Source organism: Artemia sp. Qi Xiang Cuo, chromosome 5, assembly GCF_049724085.1.
Source record: "Artemia sp. Qi Xiang Cuo chromosome 5, ASM4972408v1, whole genome shotgun sequence".
Classification (NCBI taxonomy): Eukaryota; Metazoa; Arthropoda; class Branchiopoda; order Anostraca; family Artemiidae; genus Artemia; species Artemia sp. Qi Xiang Cuo.
The window spans coordinates 17191667-17212031 of NC_142798.1; the positions used below are offsets into that span (position 1 = coordinate 17191667).

Below are 20365 nucleotides of genomic sequence, written 5' to 3' on the forward strand. Positions count from 1 at the left end.
AAAAAAACAAGTTTTTCAACTGATCAACTGATTGTGATTAAGAGGTCATTTTTACAGAACTGGAAAAAAAATTCGAACTATAGTTTAAAGAGCAGGGTATTGACTAGGGGGCGAACCCCCTAATATACGTGTTAAAAATTTATTAATATAGAGGTTCGTTACGTAAGTTAATTCTAAGTTACGTATATTTATTACTAATAAAAACGTTCGTAAATAAAATTAAACAAGTTTCGAGAAAGCCATTTAACCAAATTAATATGCAAATTTTGTTTTAATTATTTATATACAGTGAGCCAATATCAAAACCTGGATTAATTCAAAAATGTTCAAAAATTAAATAAAAAAAACAGGTTTTTTTAACACAAACAGAAGAGCGACATTAAAACCTAAAACGAACAGAAATTATACCGTATATGAAAGGGCTGTCCCTCCTCAACGCCTCGCTCCTTACGCTAAAGTTTGACTTTCTCACAACTCTATTTTTTTAAACAATAAAAAAACTTTAGCGTAAAGAGCGAGGCGTTGAGGAGGGGACATCCCCCTTCATATACGGAATAATTTCTGTTCGTTTTAAGTTTTAACGTCGTTCCTTACTTTCAGTTAAAAAAACTTGTTTTTTTTATTTAATCTTGTACACAGATCAAAACTAATTTTTTCAAGAGGTTTTTTCAAGATGGTTTCAAGAACTTCACTGAAAATGAGAATATTTCAAACCTAAAGGCTCAATGTAATTACAAGTAATTGTACGATAGAGGTTACAGAACTGAATATTAGAAGGTGATTGTTACAACCCAAAAAAATATTTACATTAATTGAAAAAATAAAAAAGAACAAAAGCCTGAAGTTCATAATCACAGAAGAAAAGAGAAAGCGCTGCCTTCTATACTGATTAAATAAAAAAGAAAACAAGTTTTTTTTAACTGAAAGTTAAAAAAAACTTAAAACGATCAGAAATTATTCCGTATATGAAAGGGGCTGTCCCCTGCTCAACGCTTCGCTCTTTACGCTAAAGTTTTTTATTGTTTTAAAAAATAAAGTTGTGAGATAGGGTCAAACTTTAGCGTAAAGAGCGAAGCGTTGAGGAGGAGACAGCCCCTTTCATATACGGAACAATTTCTGTTCGTTTTAAGTTTTAACGTCGCTCCTTACTTTCAGTTGTTTTTTTTTAATTAAACAAAAAAAAATTGTTTTTTTATTTAATTTCTGAACGTTTTTGAATTAATGCAGGTTTTGATTTTGGCTCACCGTACATGAATAATTAAAACGAAATTTGTATATTAATTTTACCTTTTTTTCTCTAAATGGCTTTCTCGAAAGTTGTTTAAATTTACTTACGAACGTTTTTATTAGTAATAAACATATGTAACTTACGAATTAACTTACGTAAAGAACTTCTATATTCGTATTTTTTTATTAAGTATATTAGGCGGTTCGCACCCTAGTCAATACCTCGATCTTTACGCTAAAGTTCGAATTTGTTTCCAATTCTTTAAGAATGACCCCTTAATCACAAAGGCCGTTAATTAGAATAAATAGCTCTTATGAAAGTACTAAAAAAGCTTTAGCGTAAAGAGTGAGGTATTGAATAGGGGGCAAACCCAATCATATACGGAATAGTTTCTGTTCGTTTTAAGTTTTGATGTTGAAATTTTTCAGTTGAAAAGTTTCTCAGTTGAAAACTTGTCGTTTTTTTTTATATTTATGATCGTTTTTTTAAATAATGCTGGGAAATTCGGCGCCCCCTTCATAGCAATGTCCCTTCCCCCATGGAAAAATTCTCCCACGTAACCCTCGACCCCCCCACTACTAGAAAAAATCCCCCCTGAAAACATTCGTATACTTCCCAATAACCAATACTGTGTGCAAACATTGAGCAAGTTCATAATTTGAAACTCTTTCTCCGGGGACTCTGGGGGATTAAGTCATCCTCAAGGACATAGTTATTATATTTTTTGGCCATGCCGAACAAAATGGCTATCTCAAAATTTTGATTGGGTGACTTTGGAAAAAAATCAGCGTGGGAGGGGGCCTAGTTGCCCTCTATTTTTTTGGTTACCTAAAAATGGCACTAGAATTTTTAATTTCCGTTCCAATGAGCCCTCTCAGAATATTCGAGGACCACTGGGTCGATACGATCAACTCTGGGGAAAAAAACAATAAAGAAACATACAAATAAACACGCTCCGTGATCTTTCTTCTGGCAAAAAAATACAAAATTCTACATTTTTGCAGATAGGATCTTGGAACTTTTACAGTAAGGTTCTCTAATACGCTGAATCTGATGGTGTGATTTTCATTAAGATTTTATGACTGTTAAGGGATGTTCTCCCCTTTTTTTGGAAATAAAGAAATTTTCTCAGGCTCATAACTTTTGATGGGCAAGACTAAGCTTAATGAAATTTATATATTTGAAATCAGCATAAAAATCTGATTCTTTTGATGTATCTATTGGTATCAAAATTTTCGAAAATAAGGCAAATTTTCTCAGGCACGTAACTTTTGAGGGATAAGATTTAACTTGATGATTCTTTTGATGTATCTACTGGTATCAAAATTCCGTTTTTTAGAGTTTCGGTTAATATTGAGCCGGGTCGCTCCTTACTAGTTACCACGAACTGTTTGATACGGAGAAAACAGACTTGAAAAAGATTCACTTTTTCGATTGTCCATCATCATAGGGAGCACAATAGCGCTGCCTTAACAAAGAACGATGTTGGCACAATGTATTTTTTTTTTTTCATACCCGGGCACTTCGTATCGAAGGAGTTGTCGTAGAAACTTCGAAAAGGGCTCATTCGATTGGAAATTGGAGTGACTAGTGCCCTTTTACATAGCCGAAAGTGACGGGAATGCATATTGCCCCCCCCCCCCACCCATCATTCCCCCAAACACATCCAATCAAAATTTTGAGATAGCCATTTTGTTCCATTTCCATTTCCCGAAAAACATCCAATCCAAATTTAGATATAGCCATTTTGTTCACCGTAGTTGATTTCCAGAAAGAAATTATGTTTTTGAGGTGGAAACTTCTCCACAGCATTCGGGGCAAGGGATGTAAGTTATGTCCTGGGGGCACATGAGGTTTTTTATAGAAGTCGTTGTTTTAGAAACTTCAAAAAAGACACATTCGATTGGAAATTCAAAAGGATTGTGCCCTTTTTAATAGTAGAAATTGATTGGAGGGCCATTAGCCCCCCCCCACGCCCATCCATTTTCCCAACACATCCAATCAAAATTTTGAGATAGCCATTTTTAAGATAGCCATTGGAAATTAGGTCATTGAGGATGACAACCCCCCCCCACAGCCCTCAAGGCAAAGGTTGTAAGTTATGCCCTGGGGCATATAAGCTTTTTATAGAACGCGTTGTCGTAGAAACTTCAAAAAGGGCTCATTCGATTGGAAATTAAAATGGCTAGTGCCCTTTTTTATTGTCAAATGTGATTTGAAGGGGACTAACACCCCTTCTAAGCCCACCATTTCCCGAAAAACATCGAATCAAAATTTTGAGATAGCCATTTTGTTCAGCGTAGTTGATTTACAGATAGAAATTATGTTTTTGAGGAGGACACACCCCCACAGCCTTCAGGGCAATGGTTTTAAGTTATGCCCTTGGGGCATATAAGGTTTTTATAGAAGGCATTGTCGTAGAAGTTTCAAAAAAGACTCATTCGATTAGAAATTCAAAGGGCTAGTGCCGGTTTTAATAGTCAAAAATGAATCGAGGGAAATTAGCCACCTCTCCCCTAAGCCCATCATTCCCCCAAACAGATCCAATCAAATTTTGAGATAGCCATTTTGTTCAGCGTAGTTGATTTCCAGATAGAAAATATGTTTTTGAGGAGGACACTCCCCCACAACCGCAAGGGTTTTAAGTTATGCCCTGAGGGCATATAAGAACGATGTTGGCACAATGTGTTATTTATTATTTTTTTTTCCTTTAGACAAGGGTTTTTCGTATCGAAGAAGTTGTAGTAGAATCTTCGGAAAGGGCTTATTCAAGGGAAAATTAGAATTGATGATGTCCATTTTAATAGTCGAAAGGGATTGGAAGTTAACTAACTCCCCTTATACACCCACCATTTCCAGAAAAATATCCTATCAAAATTTTTAGATAGCCATTTTTTTCAACGTCATTGATTTCCAAATACTAATTATGTTTCTGAGGAAGACAGTCCTCCACAGCCTTCAGTGCAAGGAATGTAAATTATGCTCTGGGGGCACATCAAGTTATTAGTGAAAAATTTGTCATAAAAACTTCAAAAAGGCTCATTCGATTGGATATTGAAAGAGTCAGTGCCCTCTTTAATAGTCCAAAGTGATTGGAGGGCAATTAGCCCCCCCCCCACGCCCATCATTCCCCCAAACACATCCAATCAAAATTTTGAGACATCTATTTTGTTCAGAATAGTTGATTTCTCGTTAGAAAATATGTTTTTGAAGAGGACACTCCCCCACAACCCCCAGGGCAAGGGTTTCAAGTTATGGCCTGAGGGCATATAGGAACGATGTTGGCGCAATGTATTATTTATTATTTTTTTCCTTTAGAGCAGGGCACTTCGTATCGAGGAAGTTGTCGTAGAAACTTCGAAAATCGCTCATTTAATTGGAAATTGGAGTGGCTTGTGCCCTTTTTAATGGTCAAAAGTGACTGGAAGGCAACTAACACCCCTTCCACGCCCACCATTTCTCGATTTTGTTCAGCCATTTTGTTCAGCGTAGTTGATTTCCAGATAAAAATTGTGTTTTTGAGGAGGACACTCCACCACAGCCCTCAGGGCAAGGGTTGTAAGTTATGCCCTTAGGGCATATAAGATTTTTATAGAACGCGTTGTCGTAGAAACTTCAAAAAAGGATCATTCGATTGGAAATTCAAAGGGCTAGTGCCCTTTTTAAAAGTCGAAAGTGATAGGGCAACTAACCCCCCTCTCACGCCCATCTTTTCCCCAAACATATCCAATCAAAATTTTGAGATAGCCGTTTTATTCAACGTAGTTTTAAGTTCTGTAAATTAGGTCTTTGAGGATGACAACCCCCTCACAGCCCTCAGGGCAAGGGTTGCAAATTATGCCTTGGGGGTCATATAATGTTTTCCTAGAACGCGGTGTCGTAGAAACTTCAAAAAGGACTCATTCGATTAGAAACTGAAATGGCTAGTTCCCTTTTTAATAGTCGAAAGTAATAGGAAGGCAACTAACAACCCTTCCACGCCCACCATTTCCCGAAACACAGCCAATCAAAATTTTTAGATAGCCATTTTGTTCAGCGTAGTTGATTTCCTGATAGAAATTATGTTTTTGAGGAGGGCAACCCCCACAGCCCTCAGGGTGAGGGGTATAAGTTTTGCCCTGGGGGCATATAAGGTCTTCATAGAAAGCGTTGTCGCTGAAATTTCAAAATAGACTCAATCGATTGGCAACTGAAATGGGTGGTGCAAATTTTTAATAGTTGAAAGTGATTGAAGGGCAACTAACCTACCTCTCACGCCAACCTTTTCCCCAAACACATCCAATCAAAATTTTAAGATATTCATTTTGTTCAACGGAGTTGAAAAATCTGGAAATTAGGTCTTTGAGGATGACAACTCCCCACAGCCCTCAGGGCAAGGGTTGTAAATTATGCCTTGGGGGCATATAAGGTTTTTTATAGAACGCGTCGTAGAAACTTCAAAAAGGGCTCATTCGATTGAAAATTGAAATGGCTAGTACAATTTTTAATAGTCAAAAGTGACTGGAAGGCAACTAACACTCCTTCCACGCCCACCATTTCCCCAAACTCATCCATCAAAATTTTGAGATAGCCTTTTTGTTCCGCGCAGTTTAAATTTCAGGAAATTATACCTTTGATCAGGACACTCTCCCCACATTCTTCAGGCCAAGGGTTGTAAGTTATGCCCTGGAGGCATATAAATTTTTATTGAAATCTTTGTCGTAGAAACTTGAAAAAGGGTTCATTTGATTGAAAATTCAAAGGGCTAAAGCCCGTTTTAACACTCGAAAGCGAATTGAAGGTCACTGGCCTACCTCTCTCGTCATCCTTTCACCCAAACATATCCAATCAAAATTTTTAAATAGCAATTTTGTTCAGCGTAGTTGATTTCCAGATAGAAATTATGTTTTTGAGGGGGACACCCCCCTTAGCCCTCAGGGCAAGGGCTAGTGACCTTTTTAATAGTCGAAGATGATTGGAGGGCAACTAACCCCCCTCTCACGCCCACCTTTTCCCCAAATATATCCAATCAAAGTTTAGTGACATCCAATTTCTTCAACATTGCCGAAAATTCAGTAAATTAGTTTTTTGACGATAACAACCCCCCCACAGTCCTCAGGGCAAGGATTGTAAGTTGTGCCCTTGGGGGACGCAAAGTTTTTATAGAACAAGTTGTAGTTAAAATTTCAAAAAGGGCTCACTTGAACAGACATTGAAATAGCTTCTGTTCTTCTCCGTAGTCAAAAGTAATTTAGGGACAATTAACACCCCTCTCATTCCCGCCTATCCCTCAAACACAAGCAATAAATATATTGAGATAGCAATTTTGTTCCCCGCCATTTAAAGTTCAGGAAATTATACCTTTGATTAGAACAATCCCCTCACAGTCTTCAGGGCAAGGGTTATAAGTTATTCCCTGGGGGTATAAAAGTTTTCATTGAAATCTTTGTCGTAGAAACTTGAAAAAGGGCTCATTCAATTGGAAATTCAAAGGACTAGGCCCCTTTTAATAGTCTCGAAAGTGATTTGAGGGCAAATAACCCCCCTCTCACGCCTACCTTTTCCCCAAACACATCCAACCAAAATCATCTTTGGGTTCAATGATTATTTAAAACACATCATAATATTCACAGAAAATTAAGCAATTGACTTTGCATTTCATTAAAATTTAACAACAGAACTCTGCTCCCCATGGGCACTACAAATTATGCCGTCCCAAAATAAAAGTCGCCAATTAAACATAGATCTCTTTCAGCTCCCACAAAACTTTTCCGACTAGGTGTCAACGCTAGCCGAGGCCACAGAAACAAAATCTGTTTTATATACCTTTTGTCTCGGTTGTTTAATAAAAATGGCAAAACTATCTTCCAACATACGCCACCTTCACCACAAATAGCTTCAAGGAACGACAATCTGTCAGACCCTTTTTTTAACATTGCAACTTAGGTCAGTTAGACATCTGTATTATATACCCCTTGTCTGTGGGCGGGGCCTTCTCCAGAGTTCTTATTTCTTGCTTGAATATCAATATTGCCTGATTTATTCAAAGCTAAATGTGGCCTAAAAGGTAATTGATGAAAGTAACTTTCTCAATCATATCTTTAAAAAAATTTGTCAGAAATACATACATAGGAATTCATTTAAGGAGAAAGGCAAGATAAGCTAGTCAAAGGGCTTTTATTAAACGTCATGTAATTAACCCTAAAATCCTGTCTTTGTGCAAAAGTGACTTAAAATTGACCAAGTGTCTTACTCTATTCCCTTTCTTTGTGTGAACCTGACTTAAACTCTGTACTGCATCCAACTGACAAGATAATTAGACGAGAATGGAGTTAAAAAGGAAAAGAAGGAAGAAACTCACATGTTGGCAAAGTTGGATTTTTGGCAGTGCTTTCAAACTTCTGATTGGGGTAAAGACGCATCAGAGATCGGCCACTCCAGCATTTTAAGTAAGTCCCAGATGGAGCAAAATTTACCTAAAAGACATAACAACTAAAAGATATAGATATTAAAATAAACAAAACAAAACCAAAAAGATAATCGACAATTCCGATAAACAGCCATATGCAATCACATTAACATCAATAAAAATCCTTAGAAAACCATTTTCTTGGACTTGAGCTCTTCAATGACCTTTTAAAGCCAAAAACATTTCCAGCGATTTTCACTGGCGTCAACAGAGCGACGCTGACATAACAAACTTGAATTGCATCCTCAATTTTGTTTCAATCATTTAAACCAAGTGGCTAGTGCTACAACCCCAACAGTACCTCAACGATTTTACATCATACGTAACTACTGCAAGTCCGGCACGTCAAAAACAACTAAATCTTCACATCAGCCGATAAGCTACATATAAAATTTATTGGTTTCTCGTATCTCAGAGCTGTTTCTAGAGTTTCTATTGTTCCTAGAGTTGGTTGTGCCCGGGGAAAAATTAATTACAAAGCCCACCTCCAGACTCAAATATAAGCAAAAAAAGTCAAAACAAAGTGACAAATTTGATCGAAGCGGGCAACCCCCCAGCCGCGACATCCCCTCAGCCATGGTGCCCGGGATAGCTGCCCCGATTGCTCCCCCTCCCTTTGAATGGCTCTGGTCGTATTACAAGAAAACTGCATTGAAATAGGAGACTCAATAGAAATGATATTTTTTTTTTTGCTTAAGTTGGTTATTCGCCAAGTAGGAGAATTCAACTGAGATAGGAGACTGAATAGAAGATCCAATACTTTTTAAAGATGATTTTTCGCATAAACAAATTGATTATTCAGAATTAATTTCTCGCTTAAGTCCTTTTTCATACTCTATTGGTTGCATAAGATTATTCCAATGCATCCGACATGCGACAACAACACGGAAAAACGTGTCACACGTCGGAAGGGTTTGCAGCATGTCCAAAAAACAAGTATTTTTGTGCATCAACATTTTAAGCCAATAAAAAACACCATGCAAACAAAGCCATAAAACACGCTTTGCCAAAAGAAACAAGCCCACGGGAAAACACTTCCAACGCTTCCCAAAATGACCTGAATGGCTTAAATTTTACCAATCTAATTTCGCCTGTTATTTGAAAATGAAGATATGATATTTCGAGTCCAGATTTGGATTTACAGAAGGATAATTAAACAAACTATTCGAGACGACCTATTTTTGATGTTTCAAAAAAAGGTAGCACAGCCAGGTTAATGAACATTTCTGAAATCAACTTAAAATCTCTGAAAGTCCCAGTGCTGTAGCTCAGCTGCTAGTAATTCAAATACTGAATTCCAGTTTGTCAGAAGAGCAATTGTTTACCCTAATCTACTAATAGGGTTGGCAAACTTTTTGATAAGAATCTTTAATTTGGGACACTTAAAGAGCCATGAATACAAATTAAAGTTGGATACTTACTGCAGCTCTATGCACACAAACTACTTCACCTTTTTTGATACAAACCATCTCCCCAAATTCACAAACGAGAAGTCGAGGAAAAACGAAAGCGAACTGAAAAGTGAAAGCAAAAAACCGAAGTTCTGATAACACAGCTCAATTACTTATCTTTAAATACATCGTTAGACAGAATATACAGTATCGACAAAGGCTATACTCTCCATTAAAAATATGTGACAAAGATTTAAAACCACACAAGATTCATACTCTGCCTTCACGCACGCGCAATGACAATTGTTTCTGATCTACACATATCGATGAGCTTATGGAAACTGAACTAAGGTTATGACGTATATTGCCAGAGACGATACGCGCGGTATCAAATGTGTGTCATGTTTAGAAAAAGAAGACGCTACAGTCTACAGTGTTAAATACTAAAGAAAGTTTTCCAGAAAGTGATTTTTTTATGCTGATCTACTGAAAGAGCGGAGAAATGTTCTGATAAGATATCTTTAATTGGTACGATTGTAGATTCGGAATAAAGCTGAATATTTCCTGAGCTCCATGCGCTCGAACCAAATCATCTTTTGTGACGCAAACCACTTCAGCGAATTTCTGTACCCGAAGTCAGTTAAAATAAAGCAAAAACGGAAAAAAGTCAAAGCGATAAAGTAAAGTAAAAAGTAAAAGTCTCAATAGCATAGCTCAAATACTTGTCAAATACAGTCTACAGTGTTAAATACTAAAGAAAGTTTTCCAGAAAGTGATTTTTTTATGCTGATCTACTGAAAGAGCGGAGAAATGTTCTGATAAGATATCTTTAATTGGTACGATTGTAGATTCGGAATAAAGCTGAATATTTCCTGAGCTCCATGCGCTCGAACCAAATCATCTTTTGTGACGCAAACCACTTCAGCGAATTTCTGTACCCGAAGTCAGTTAAAATAAAGCAAAAACGGAAAAAAGTCAAAGCGATAAAGTAAAGTAAAAAGTAAAAGTCTCAATAGCATAGCTCAAATACTTACCCTTAAAATACTGAGGACGATTTGTCTATAAAGTGATCACTTACCCTAATCTATTGAAAAAAAGGGGGGGGGGAGACTTTTTGATAAAAGGCTTCTAACTGGGGTAATTACAGAGTCATAAATGCAAATTAAAGTTGAATTCTTATTGAGCTCTATAAATAGGATCCACATCGTCTTTTGTGACGCACACCATTTCAGCCAATTTCCGTATCTGTAGTCAACAAAAAACAAAGCGAAAACGGAAAAAACTTAAAGTGATAAAGAAAAGCAAAAAACGAAAGTCTCACTAACATAGCTCAACCATTTACCCTTAAAATACTAAAGATAATCTGTCTGTAAAGAGATTACTTACCATAATATATTAAAAGTAGGGGGGGGGATTTTTTTGGGTTATAGGAAAATGTTAAATAGAAGCTATAGGGTAAATGGGTAGAGAAAGAAAGAAAATAGTAGAGTATGACGGCAATGGAACGCAGAGGTAATGTAGTTGGTACCGGTAGGAGGGTTTTTTTCTTTTCTTAACTGAGATTTTATATGAATAGTTTAATGTTAGAAAAGATAGAGAACTGAAAGGAAATGTTAGAAAACTGGTACTTGTAAGATAGACGCCTTTCTGAGATTTTCTTAACTAATATCTTTCTCTGACGCTCAATCATAATGAAATATACCTAAGTAAGATCAAAACATAAAACTTTAGAAACAAATTTGGGCTATATATTTGCCTGTTAGGGGAGGGGGTAAAGTACAGCGGGTCTGCATACCTATTAATTTAGGTATAATTATTCTGCATATTATGTAGTAAGAATTGTTTTCTAACTTCACACTTTACCCCCCCCCCCCCCAATGAGCAAATATATGGCCCAAATTACATATTTTCCATCTATTCTGTCACTTCTATTTGTCTTGTCTCACGCTAAGATAAAAGAAACTAAAGAAAAAAACGATTCTATAATGCGTCAATGGATGAACAAGTTGAGCGGTAGGACTTTTATCATACAAGTACCGAAAGACTATCTGAGAAATATACGAAAGTAATAAATTTATTTCCTAGAAAATGAAAAAGAAGAGGAAAGGAGTTACTTCAATATGGACCCAATATGGACCCAATATGGACTCAATATGGACTCAATATGGACCCAATACCACAGGATAAAAGAAAAAAAAAAGAAAGAACATTTTCTAATATTTTAGCCCATTTTTGAAAAAAGAGTTGACAAACTTTTTGATAAGAAGCTTTAATTGGGGTAACTACAGAGTCGTAAATACAATATAGTTAAATACTTACTGCAGCTCTATGCACGCGAATCACATCACCTTTTGTGATGCGGACCATTTCAGCAAAATGTCCAGACTTGTAGTCGAGAAAAAACGGAAGCAATTGGTCATAGTCAGAATCATCTCCAATTTTAAGAATTGATTGGCATTCATCCACATCACTGTTTGAGACCTCCTTGGAAAATATAATCATGGGTTCATATGTCTTAGAAATACAGTAGAAATTGTAATTTAAAAACTTAGAAATCCATCGGATTTTGAAATTTTCGACCCAGGAACTATTCCCTTCCCCTCACAGGCAATTTCCACAGCCAATCAGGAGTCAATTTTCAAGGGAAAAGACCAAAAGTTCCCTCAAATCTATTTAATTTACATCTAAACGTAAAGGCATAAAAAGAGTGACATAACATTCTTTCTTTTTTATTTTAATGCTTAACATAAATTAAAATGGCTTTCAACTCTATATGCTTTCTTTTTTGTTGAATTTTATCTTTAACATATTATCTTTCCTTATTTTTTTTATCTTTAACATTTTAACTTTGACATATATTCGACTGAGCTTTATTATTTTGTTTTTGTAACTCATAGTTTTTTTCCTTGATTTTAATTAACAAATATTTTGTGCTACTCCCTTTCGATTTTGTGGTTTGTTTTTATTAGAACTTTTTCTGGATTTTTTTTATTATTATTATTATGTCTCTACCACCTTTATAATTATTGCAAGCTTGTTCTTCCTTGGAGAAAAAATCTCCAAGGAAGAAATGAACAAATCTTCACACCTACTCTACATATATTTACAGAACCAAGATTGTCTGTTAGAAACAACATTTATTCGTTCTCTAAAAAAACAATTTGTGAAAACGAACTGCAAATGAGGAGGAACTCGGGCTAATAGTAACCAAAAATCTAAAAAAGTGAGTTTTGATAACAATTAATGCATCAAAAGAATCAACTTTTTCTGCTGATTCCAAACACATAAAATTCATTAGTTTAAAACTACAAGCCTTAGAAAATTTGCCTGATTTTCAAAAAAGGGGAGAAGCACCTCGAAAAAGACAAGTGATGTTAATGAAAAATACACCTTCAGATTCAGCGTGTTAGAAAACCCTGTTGAGTAGGTTTCAAGCTCCTACAAATTTTCATGGTTTACATGGTTTCAAGCTATCTACAAATATGTAGAATTTTGCATATTTTCCAAAAAAATATCACGAATACGTGTTTAGTTGTTTTATTTTTTCCCAGTTTGATTGTATCGTAGCCATAGTCCTAAAATATCAGGAGAGTTTCCTTTTTAGTGACCAAAAAGAAAGAAGCATGGGAAAGTGGTGTTTTCTACCATTTTGTGGCACCAAACTACGATTTTGCCCCATGGGGACCAAGTTGAAATCCATTGAAAGTTCTGAGATAGCCAATCAATTTGAAAAGCATCAAAGACTATATATCGAACTTCCCAGTTCCAGAGGAAATCGTGCCGCAAGGTGGTGTATTCGTTCCTGAAAAAACACCTAGTCTATACAAAAGAATGGTTAATATGGACATGTATTTTATTGCTTTATTTAACTAAGTTTGTTGACTTGATTGTAGATGAAATTATGTTTAGGGATGTATAATTGCGCATAAATTATTATGAAGGAGGAAATGTGGGTTATTGTACATGTAGTGGAGGATGCGACGCGCAAAAGAGTGCATTTCAATGCCCAAATCGTCTAACACTCCAAGAGCCTTTCGGAAGGGACATAGGGGGGATTAACATCTCCCTTCATTTCGACCAAGCCTGAATAAGGGTGTTGCGGGGTCACATATCTCTTCTTATTGCAGACAAAAGTTTCTAACATTTATAAAATTTTATACCTAACACCTCGATTCCCGGAAACATTTTGGTCCGAGCCTATATTACTGGTGCTGGGGAGGGTGGTAGTAGTGCAAAAGTCACGGAGGATATCTATATATTTGGACAATAATACCCCTCTCCGCCCACCCGAAATTCTGTAGCAAAAATATAAGCAAACCTTATTCAATAAAAAACAATATTGCTGTTCATCGAAAATTTCAGAATCAGAATCAGTTTAATGAAAACAGCTGACATACACATTAAAAAAATGCACTAAAAAGCGCTATTTTTTACATGAAAAACAATTCACTACATTTTATTAAAAGCCCTTGTAAAGAAAGGAACAAAGGAGTTACTGAGTCTATTTGTGAAACATGAGACGGGCATAAGCTTGCTCTTGCTTCTGATATTTGCGCGGACAGGCGTTTCAGGTGGCAATATTGTCCGATGTACAGGACTAGACAATAAAAAATGGCCAAAACGAATCAACAGCTGAAAACGGCGATCACGAAGGCTTGGTATTTTAAGTGACTTCAGAGGAGAGCTGTAATCTACATATTTGTCACAAAGAATGACCTTTACGGCTCGTTTCTGGATCCCCTCCAAATCATCACTTAAATAATCTATGTGATGAACTTGTGGGCCCCAGAATAAGTGAGTCGAATAAAAGTGAGGTACGCCGTTTTCAGTTGATATATTGGAAACCCTAGGCGGAGCATCGCCACTAGTGTCCGTAAAGCATAATCCCCTTTCTTTACCAGCTCTTGTACGTCAATAGAGAACTAACAATCCACACTAAAGGTGACGCCCAAGATAGTCGTACACGAAGCAGAAGGGAATAAAGTCACAGGGTAGATAAAATCGTGTTTAAGTGGGTTAAACCTCAAAACCTTTGATTTAGTCTCATTAATTTGAACTCTATTAGCAGTACACTGTGATTTAAACTGATCGAAAAAAATTGGGTCAAACTGAGCTACAGCTTGCGAATCCTTTACGTGGTACTTAAGAAGCGCAGACAAATCATCGACGAATTTAAAGCGATCGTCGAAGCCAGAAAGGACGTAGTTGATAACAGCCACAAAAAGAAGAGCTGCTAATTTGGTACCTTTAGGGGCACCACATGTAATTTCCACCCATTCCGATTCAATATCACCGGGAAAAAGGGCGTACACGTTTCCAAACAAATATTCAAATTTTGTCCAGAATTTTAATGCAATCCGACATTTTAATTCTTAAGCAGAAAAGCTGAACTCTACCAATCGATTTACAATTATTGAAATATAAATTATTGAAATATAATTCTAACAGGAATAAATTAGAGGCTAATGGGGCCGGTGGCTAACATCAAATCTTGGTTAGGCCTGGGCATGATCGGAAAAACGATAAGAAATTAAATTCTAGAAAACAAGTTTTTTCTCAACTGTAAGTAAGGAGCAACAATAAAAGCTGAAACGAACATAAATTATTCCGTATATGAAGAGGCTGTCCCCTCCTCAATTCCTGGCTCTTCGCACAAAATTTTTACTTTTTGTCCCCATTTTTTAAGAACGACTGCTGAAACACACTGCATTGTATTGCATTGGAATAACTGCTTTTTTAAAGCACTTAACGATTTTAGCATAAAGAGCGAGGGGTTGAGAGTGGGGCAGCCCCCCTCATCTACAACATAATTTTTGTTCGTTTAAAGTTTTAACGTTGCTTCTTACTTTCAGTTGAAAAAACTTGTTTGTTTTTATTTAACAACTTGTAAAGACCAACATTAAGACTTGAAATGGAAAAACTAATTTGTATATGAGGGAGGTTACCAACCGCTCAACTACCGCTCTTCCCACTAATGTTTCACTAGTGTTTCGCTGACAGATCTTACAGTATAGCAAATATAGCCAGTTGACAATCGCAACTGTTTTACCTCCCCTTAGCCTTTAAAAACATTTGAACTAATAAATGTATTGTTTAAAGCAAAATGTTATCAGGTAGGATGTAGAAGACCAGGCATGTTCGCAGACTTTTTCAGGGAGGGGGGGGGGAGGATAATAATAAAGCACCAATTTTATTTGAATAAAAAATGCCCAGCAATTCAGTAAAATTTGCAATTTCGAGGGGGCCAAGGCCCTTCCCACGTCCCTGAAGTTGGTATACCCATAATATCTTCAAATTGGCCTTGAAAACTATAAGCAACATAAAAAAAATAATGCGCTTAAGAGTACTTTTAAGAGGATATGCCCTCCCCCCTGCTCCCGTGGAAAAATCTTCTGGTGAGTTTGGTAAAGACTCACCACAAAATTTCAGCTGTGTGTACCTACTGAGTAAAATTTTTTTTTTTGTGTTGTTCCATCAACTTTTGAACAAAATTCAGAGCCGACACAGAGAAAAAACGAAAGAACAAGGAATGGGTTCTATATTCTAGATTTCTTTGAGACATTAAAGAATATCCCGACTGCCTCTTAATTTCCACATCCGTGTGGAATTATTTTTATCACTATCGCATCATTGCTGGAAAAATCAATTATGGCAAAAACATTACAGCTTTAAAATATTTGTCAGTATTCATCTTCCCGTTGGCCAGGGGGGTAATTTAATGGAAAAGAAAATACAACTCCCTAATAATTAAAGACAGTGAACTCTTCAAAACAACCCTTACTTGGAAAATAGCCAAATCTGTGATTCACTAGGTATTAGGTAATCGGTCTCGGCGCATGGCAGTTACACTGAGATAATTAATATAACTTGTATCTTACAACATGGCTGTAAAATTCAATGGTTTCATGCAAGGCTGTGGAGTCAAAGACAGTTGTATCAGACTCTGAATCAAGATCGAGCTATTATAATTAAAAAAAAAATCAATTACTGATCAAATCAACACTTGAATCAAATCAAGTGTTGAATTGGAATAGAAAGCGAAATCGAAATGGAAGCCTTAATCTTAACGTTAACGCGTTACAAGTACCCATTTCAACCCCCAAGGTGCTAAAACAGGGGTTCTTCCACAAAGTAAGGAAATAAAACTAAAATTTATGCGACGTCACCCTACCATAAACCACACCGCACAAAGATTTTTTTTTTAAACAATGACACCCCGCTGACCAATTGTGGATTCGATTGAGCCAATGGTGACAATTTTGCGGGTTGATGAATCCAGTAAGACAAAAAAGCACCCCTTTTGGGAAGGTGATTCTCGCCTTGAAATCAATGGAAATCAGAAAGTGGAACCCGAAGGCGAAATAACAATACAGTGTTAAAAGTGGAGAGCTGAGGAGACAGAAGCCACTCTCACTTGGAGGAACATTCAACTTCTATTAACGAATTTAACAAACGTTTTTACAGGCCAATATTTTCTGCGAACTGTCTCATCAACATAAAGATTTCAAAAATTTACTAAGTGCGAAGCTGTGGAAAATATGTTATGTTGAAATGAGCTGGAAGTTAATAAAACTATTCACCAACACCTTCAAAAGTAAAAAATAAGAAAAAAATCACTTTCAAAGGTATGGCACGAGGGAGGCAATATCCCTCCCTCCTCAAACTGTGAGGGATAAATTATATTCCAACAGGAAAATTTAAAAAAGATAAAACTTAAAAAAAATATTTAAAACAATTTTTCATATAAGAGCAAAGGGCGACTTTAAAATATAAGACGACCAAAACTCCTCAAAAATAAGATGAAGACTGCCACCACCTTCAGTCACATTGAAAAATAAATTCGACCAGATTCAGGATTAAAGGCTCTCGATATACTTAGTGAAATATCTGTTCGTTAGAAATTTACTGAGAATGGGCTACAGCAAGCCAATTCACTAAAACACAAGAACTCATGTCAACTTACCCCGTCGATAACAACTGCGAAAAAATTGACAGAGGAGAGGTGATCGCGGTCAGTCAATCTGATATCTGCAAGTTTACTGTATATATAACTAGTTCTCATGTCACTCCGAGTCCGAGATTTGGGGTATCCAATTCCACGGTCTTGAAAATCTGCAATTAAACACTTTTTTTACACCTTTTTTTTTGTTTAAATTTACGGCCTGAGTCACAAAGAGGTCAAACTCAAAATTTTTCTAAGGAGAATATGACAAGGCCAAATCTGTAATTAGATATTTCCCAACACTGATTAAGTGCTTTTAAATACACCGATTAAATACTAAATGCCGAATCTGCAATTAAATTTCGTTTCTAGCCTCATTTTAAAAGTTTACAGTCTGAATCATCAAGTAGTTTGAAAGAAATAAAACTTAAAATTTTCTATTGAGAGTATGACGAAGCCAACTCTGGAATTAAATACTTGTTAATGCTAATTAGGTCCTTTAAACACACAATTAAATTAACCCTTGAAAACTTATGGCCTGAATCATCAGGTAGTTTAAAAGATGTAAAACTCAATTTTTTTTTATTGAGAGTGGGTCAACGTCGGATACGCAGTACTTTCTAACACCGATATGGGCTTCTGAATACACCGATTAAATCTTGATTGAGAGCTCGTTTTGTAAACACCTTGTTTTTGGATATTAACCTTTTAATAAAGTAAGGTTTCATCCTGTGCGATTCCCTACAGATATTTATAATCGGCTTATTTTATTTACTTGCTATTGACATTTTTGCTGCTTGAACATAAATTCCCTTGGGATTTAGTGACTTAATACGTACAGAGACTCAGACAGAAATATTTAATTATCTTAGAGGATTGTATTCTTTTTGCACAGCAGCGATATGGCCGAAAGGAATTCTACATCTAGCAGCGTTGCCAGAGCTTGATCGTTGCGCTATGGAAAGTGCGCCCAAATTTGACAGTGCAGTGTTGCCACCTACTGTACTGACTGAAAATAAGCCAAATTCAAAAGTAGTTTCCGGAACAGAATAGGCAATTACGCTGCGATAAAGGTGACAGGAGAGAAGTAAGCAGAAGAGGGGTGAGAGAGTTGTCTGCAAGAGCTGTGGTACCCGCTGGGCTTGCCCCTTAAACTGCGGGGACAAGGTAGATAGCCTTCAACGCTTCCCTTACTTCTCTCGTAAGTGAATTTGCATCTAGCAATCAGTAAAACCAGGAATTTCCCCGTATTTCTGGATAAACCTGCTCAGCTATTAACATTTTTGGCTCCGCCTACGGACTGATCTTGGACTCTGCGTGATTACGTTCTGTAAGAAATATGCCGCCGGATGATACTAGTTGCGAAAGAGAGACTGATACGGAATGCCGTGTTCAATTTCGTAGTAAGGGTGTATAAAGCGGAAAATCAGAGTGCAGATATAATGAGCAAAGCTGCAGTTCTTCGAGTTGGATGATATACGGAATGCAAAGAAATTACTGTAGTCTGAGGCAGGCCAGTCAACTAGGCCAACTGATCGTGACAAACCTACAGACCATATATTCGATATCATAAAAGCACTGAAACACTGCGATGACAACAAAGTCAATTTGCCGATGACTAGCTCCAGCACTCTGAAATAGTGACGCGGAACATAAATGGCGGAGTACTATCTAAATTACCACTTTTAGAAAACCTTGCTAACAAATTTGACATAGTTTGCGTGCAGGAACATTTCCTATCTGCTGAGGGACTCCAGCTCTTACAACTAAACGAAAACGTAAATGTGTTTGGCATTCCTTCTAAGAGGTCGGGAAGAGGTCGTCCCTCTGGTGGTGTTGCTACCATTGTCCGTGCCTCGCTTCGTGCCTCGACGTTTAAAGAAGCGGACTTTTATGTTGCAGTGAAAATTGACCATACTGTTGTGCTCTCAGTCTATATGCCAACGAACTACAGGACTGTCCAATCTGACAATAATTTTAATATTGCTGGCGGAAAAGTAGCCGCTGTTGCTACATTATGCGCGGCGGAAAAACTTTCCTGTATTATTGCCGGAGATATGAACTCAAACCTCTCTGATATCCGCCCTTAGTGAAAGTGAATGGAATAGTTATTTCACCAGCGAGTTTGCTTCACCTGATCCCGAATTGGAGTGCAAGTTTGAGAGGGATCTTGATCTCTGTTTAGAATCTTTGGAACGGGGCCTTGTCCACGTAGTGAGTGTGTCGGATGTTCGTTCGGCTATCCTTAAACTAAAAAAGACATAATCTAAAGGAGTAGATAATATTTGTGGTATGCATCTGATTCTCGGTAGTGAACTGTTAACAGTACATCTAGCACTTATGTTCCAAATGATTTTTAGTTGCGGTCTAGTGCCAGATATTTTTTGTACCAGTGTAATCACCCCTGTCATCAAGAAAGGTAAAGACCGGTCTGAATGTTGTTCTTACAGCCCGATAACCGTTGCTCCCGTTTTTTATAAATTGATGGAGTTATTAGTTATTGAGGAGATAAAGTATGTTTGTAGTACGCCAGATTCGTAGTTCGAGTTCCAGAGAAATATTAGCCGCGAGCACGTGAAAAGCCTATTGTCTAATGTTTTGCTGGACGCAGAGGCTCAAGGAGAAACCGTGGTACTTTCAGGCCATGACATCTGCAGGGCTTTTGATTCGGGTATCCATGCACAACTGCTTGTCTCTGCGTTTAAGAGAGGTCTTGACAGATCTATAATTGCTACTTATAGGAACATGTATTTTACGTTGAAGATTAGAGTAAGAGTAGTAAAAAATCAGAGCCCAACTGTATCCGATTTCCTCATACCAGTACGGAAAGGCATTCGCCAAGGGGCTTTATCATCATCGCCTAAATAATAGTATCATCGAGGCTCAGAAGCCGGTGAAAACGTGCTTTGTTTTTCGTGGAATTGATATGTCTCTTGTTAATTCTGCCGATGATATTTTAAATCTGAGTAGATCCGTCAGTGGCATAGAGAGTAATTTGAGAGTTTTGTCTAACGTATATGCTAACATAGGCCTAAATTTCAACTCCAACAAAAGCGAGGTGGTCGTCTTTAATTGTCGTAAGAAAGAGTCGGCGCCTGTCATATTTGCACTAGGTATTAATACAGTTACTGCAGCAGCATCAATGACTTACCTTGGTTTGCCAATTGGGTCTAATCTTAAAGCTACCCAGTCCTGTCTAATAAATGATCTCAAACAGAATGTCCGAAAAGCGTATGGGATGATTTTGTCATGTAAACGCCTATAACCGCCGCATTCTAGCACGGATCTTCAACTCCTTTGCCACCCCTCATATCTTAGCTTTGTCACCTTTCTGGTCTTTGTTTACTTTTGATGAT

The 20365-nt window shown here is 37.0% G+C and overlaps 1 protein-coding gene across 2 annotated transcripts in view; it reads right to left on the reverse strand.

Annotated features, from left to right (window-relative positions):
• LOC148951877 (uncharacterized) overlaps positions 1 to 20365 on the reverse strand; it is a 64184-nt gene that overhangs the window by 13591 nt on the left and 30228 nt on the right. For both annotated transcript variants that reach the window (XM_089089376.1, XM_089089375.1), the window contains exons 7-9: positions 17031 to 17179; positions 11387 to 11551; positions 7569 to 7683 (exon numbers count right to left, since the gene is read on the reverse strand). In XM_089089376.1, the coding sequence (XP_088945502.1) occupies positions 7569 to 7683; positions 11387 to 11551; positions 17031 to 17179 (429 nt within the window). The remainder of the gene's footprint in view (positions 1 to 7568; positions 7684 to 11386; positions 11552 to 17030; positions 17180 to 20365) is intronic.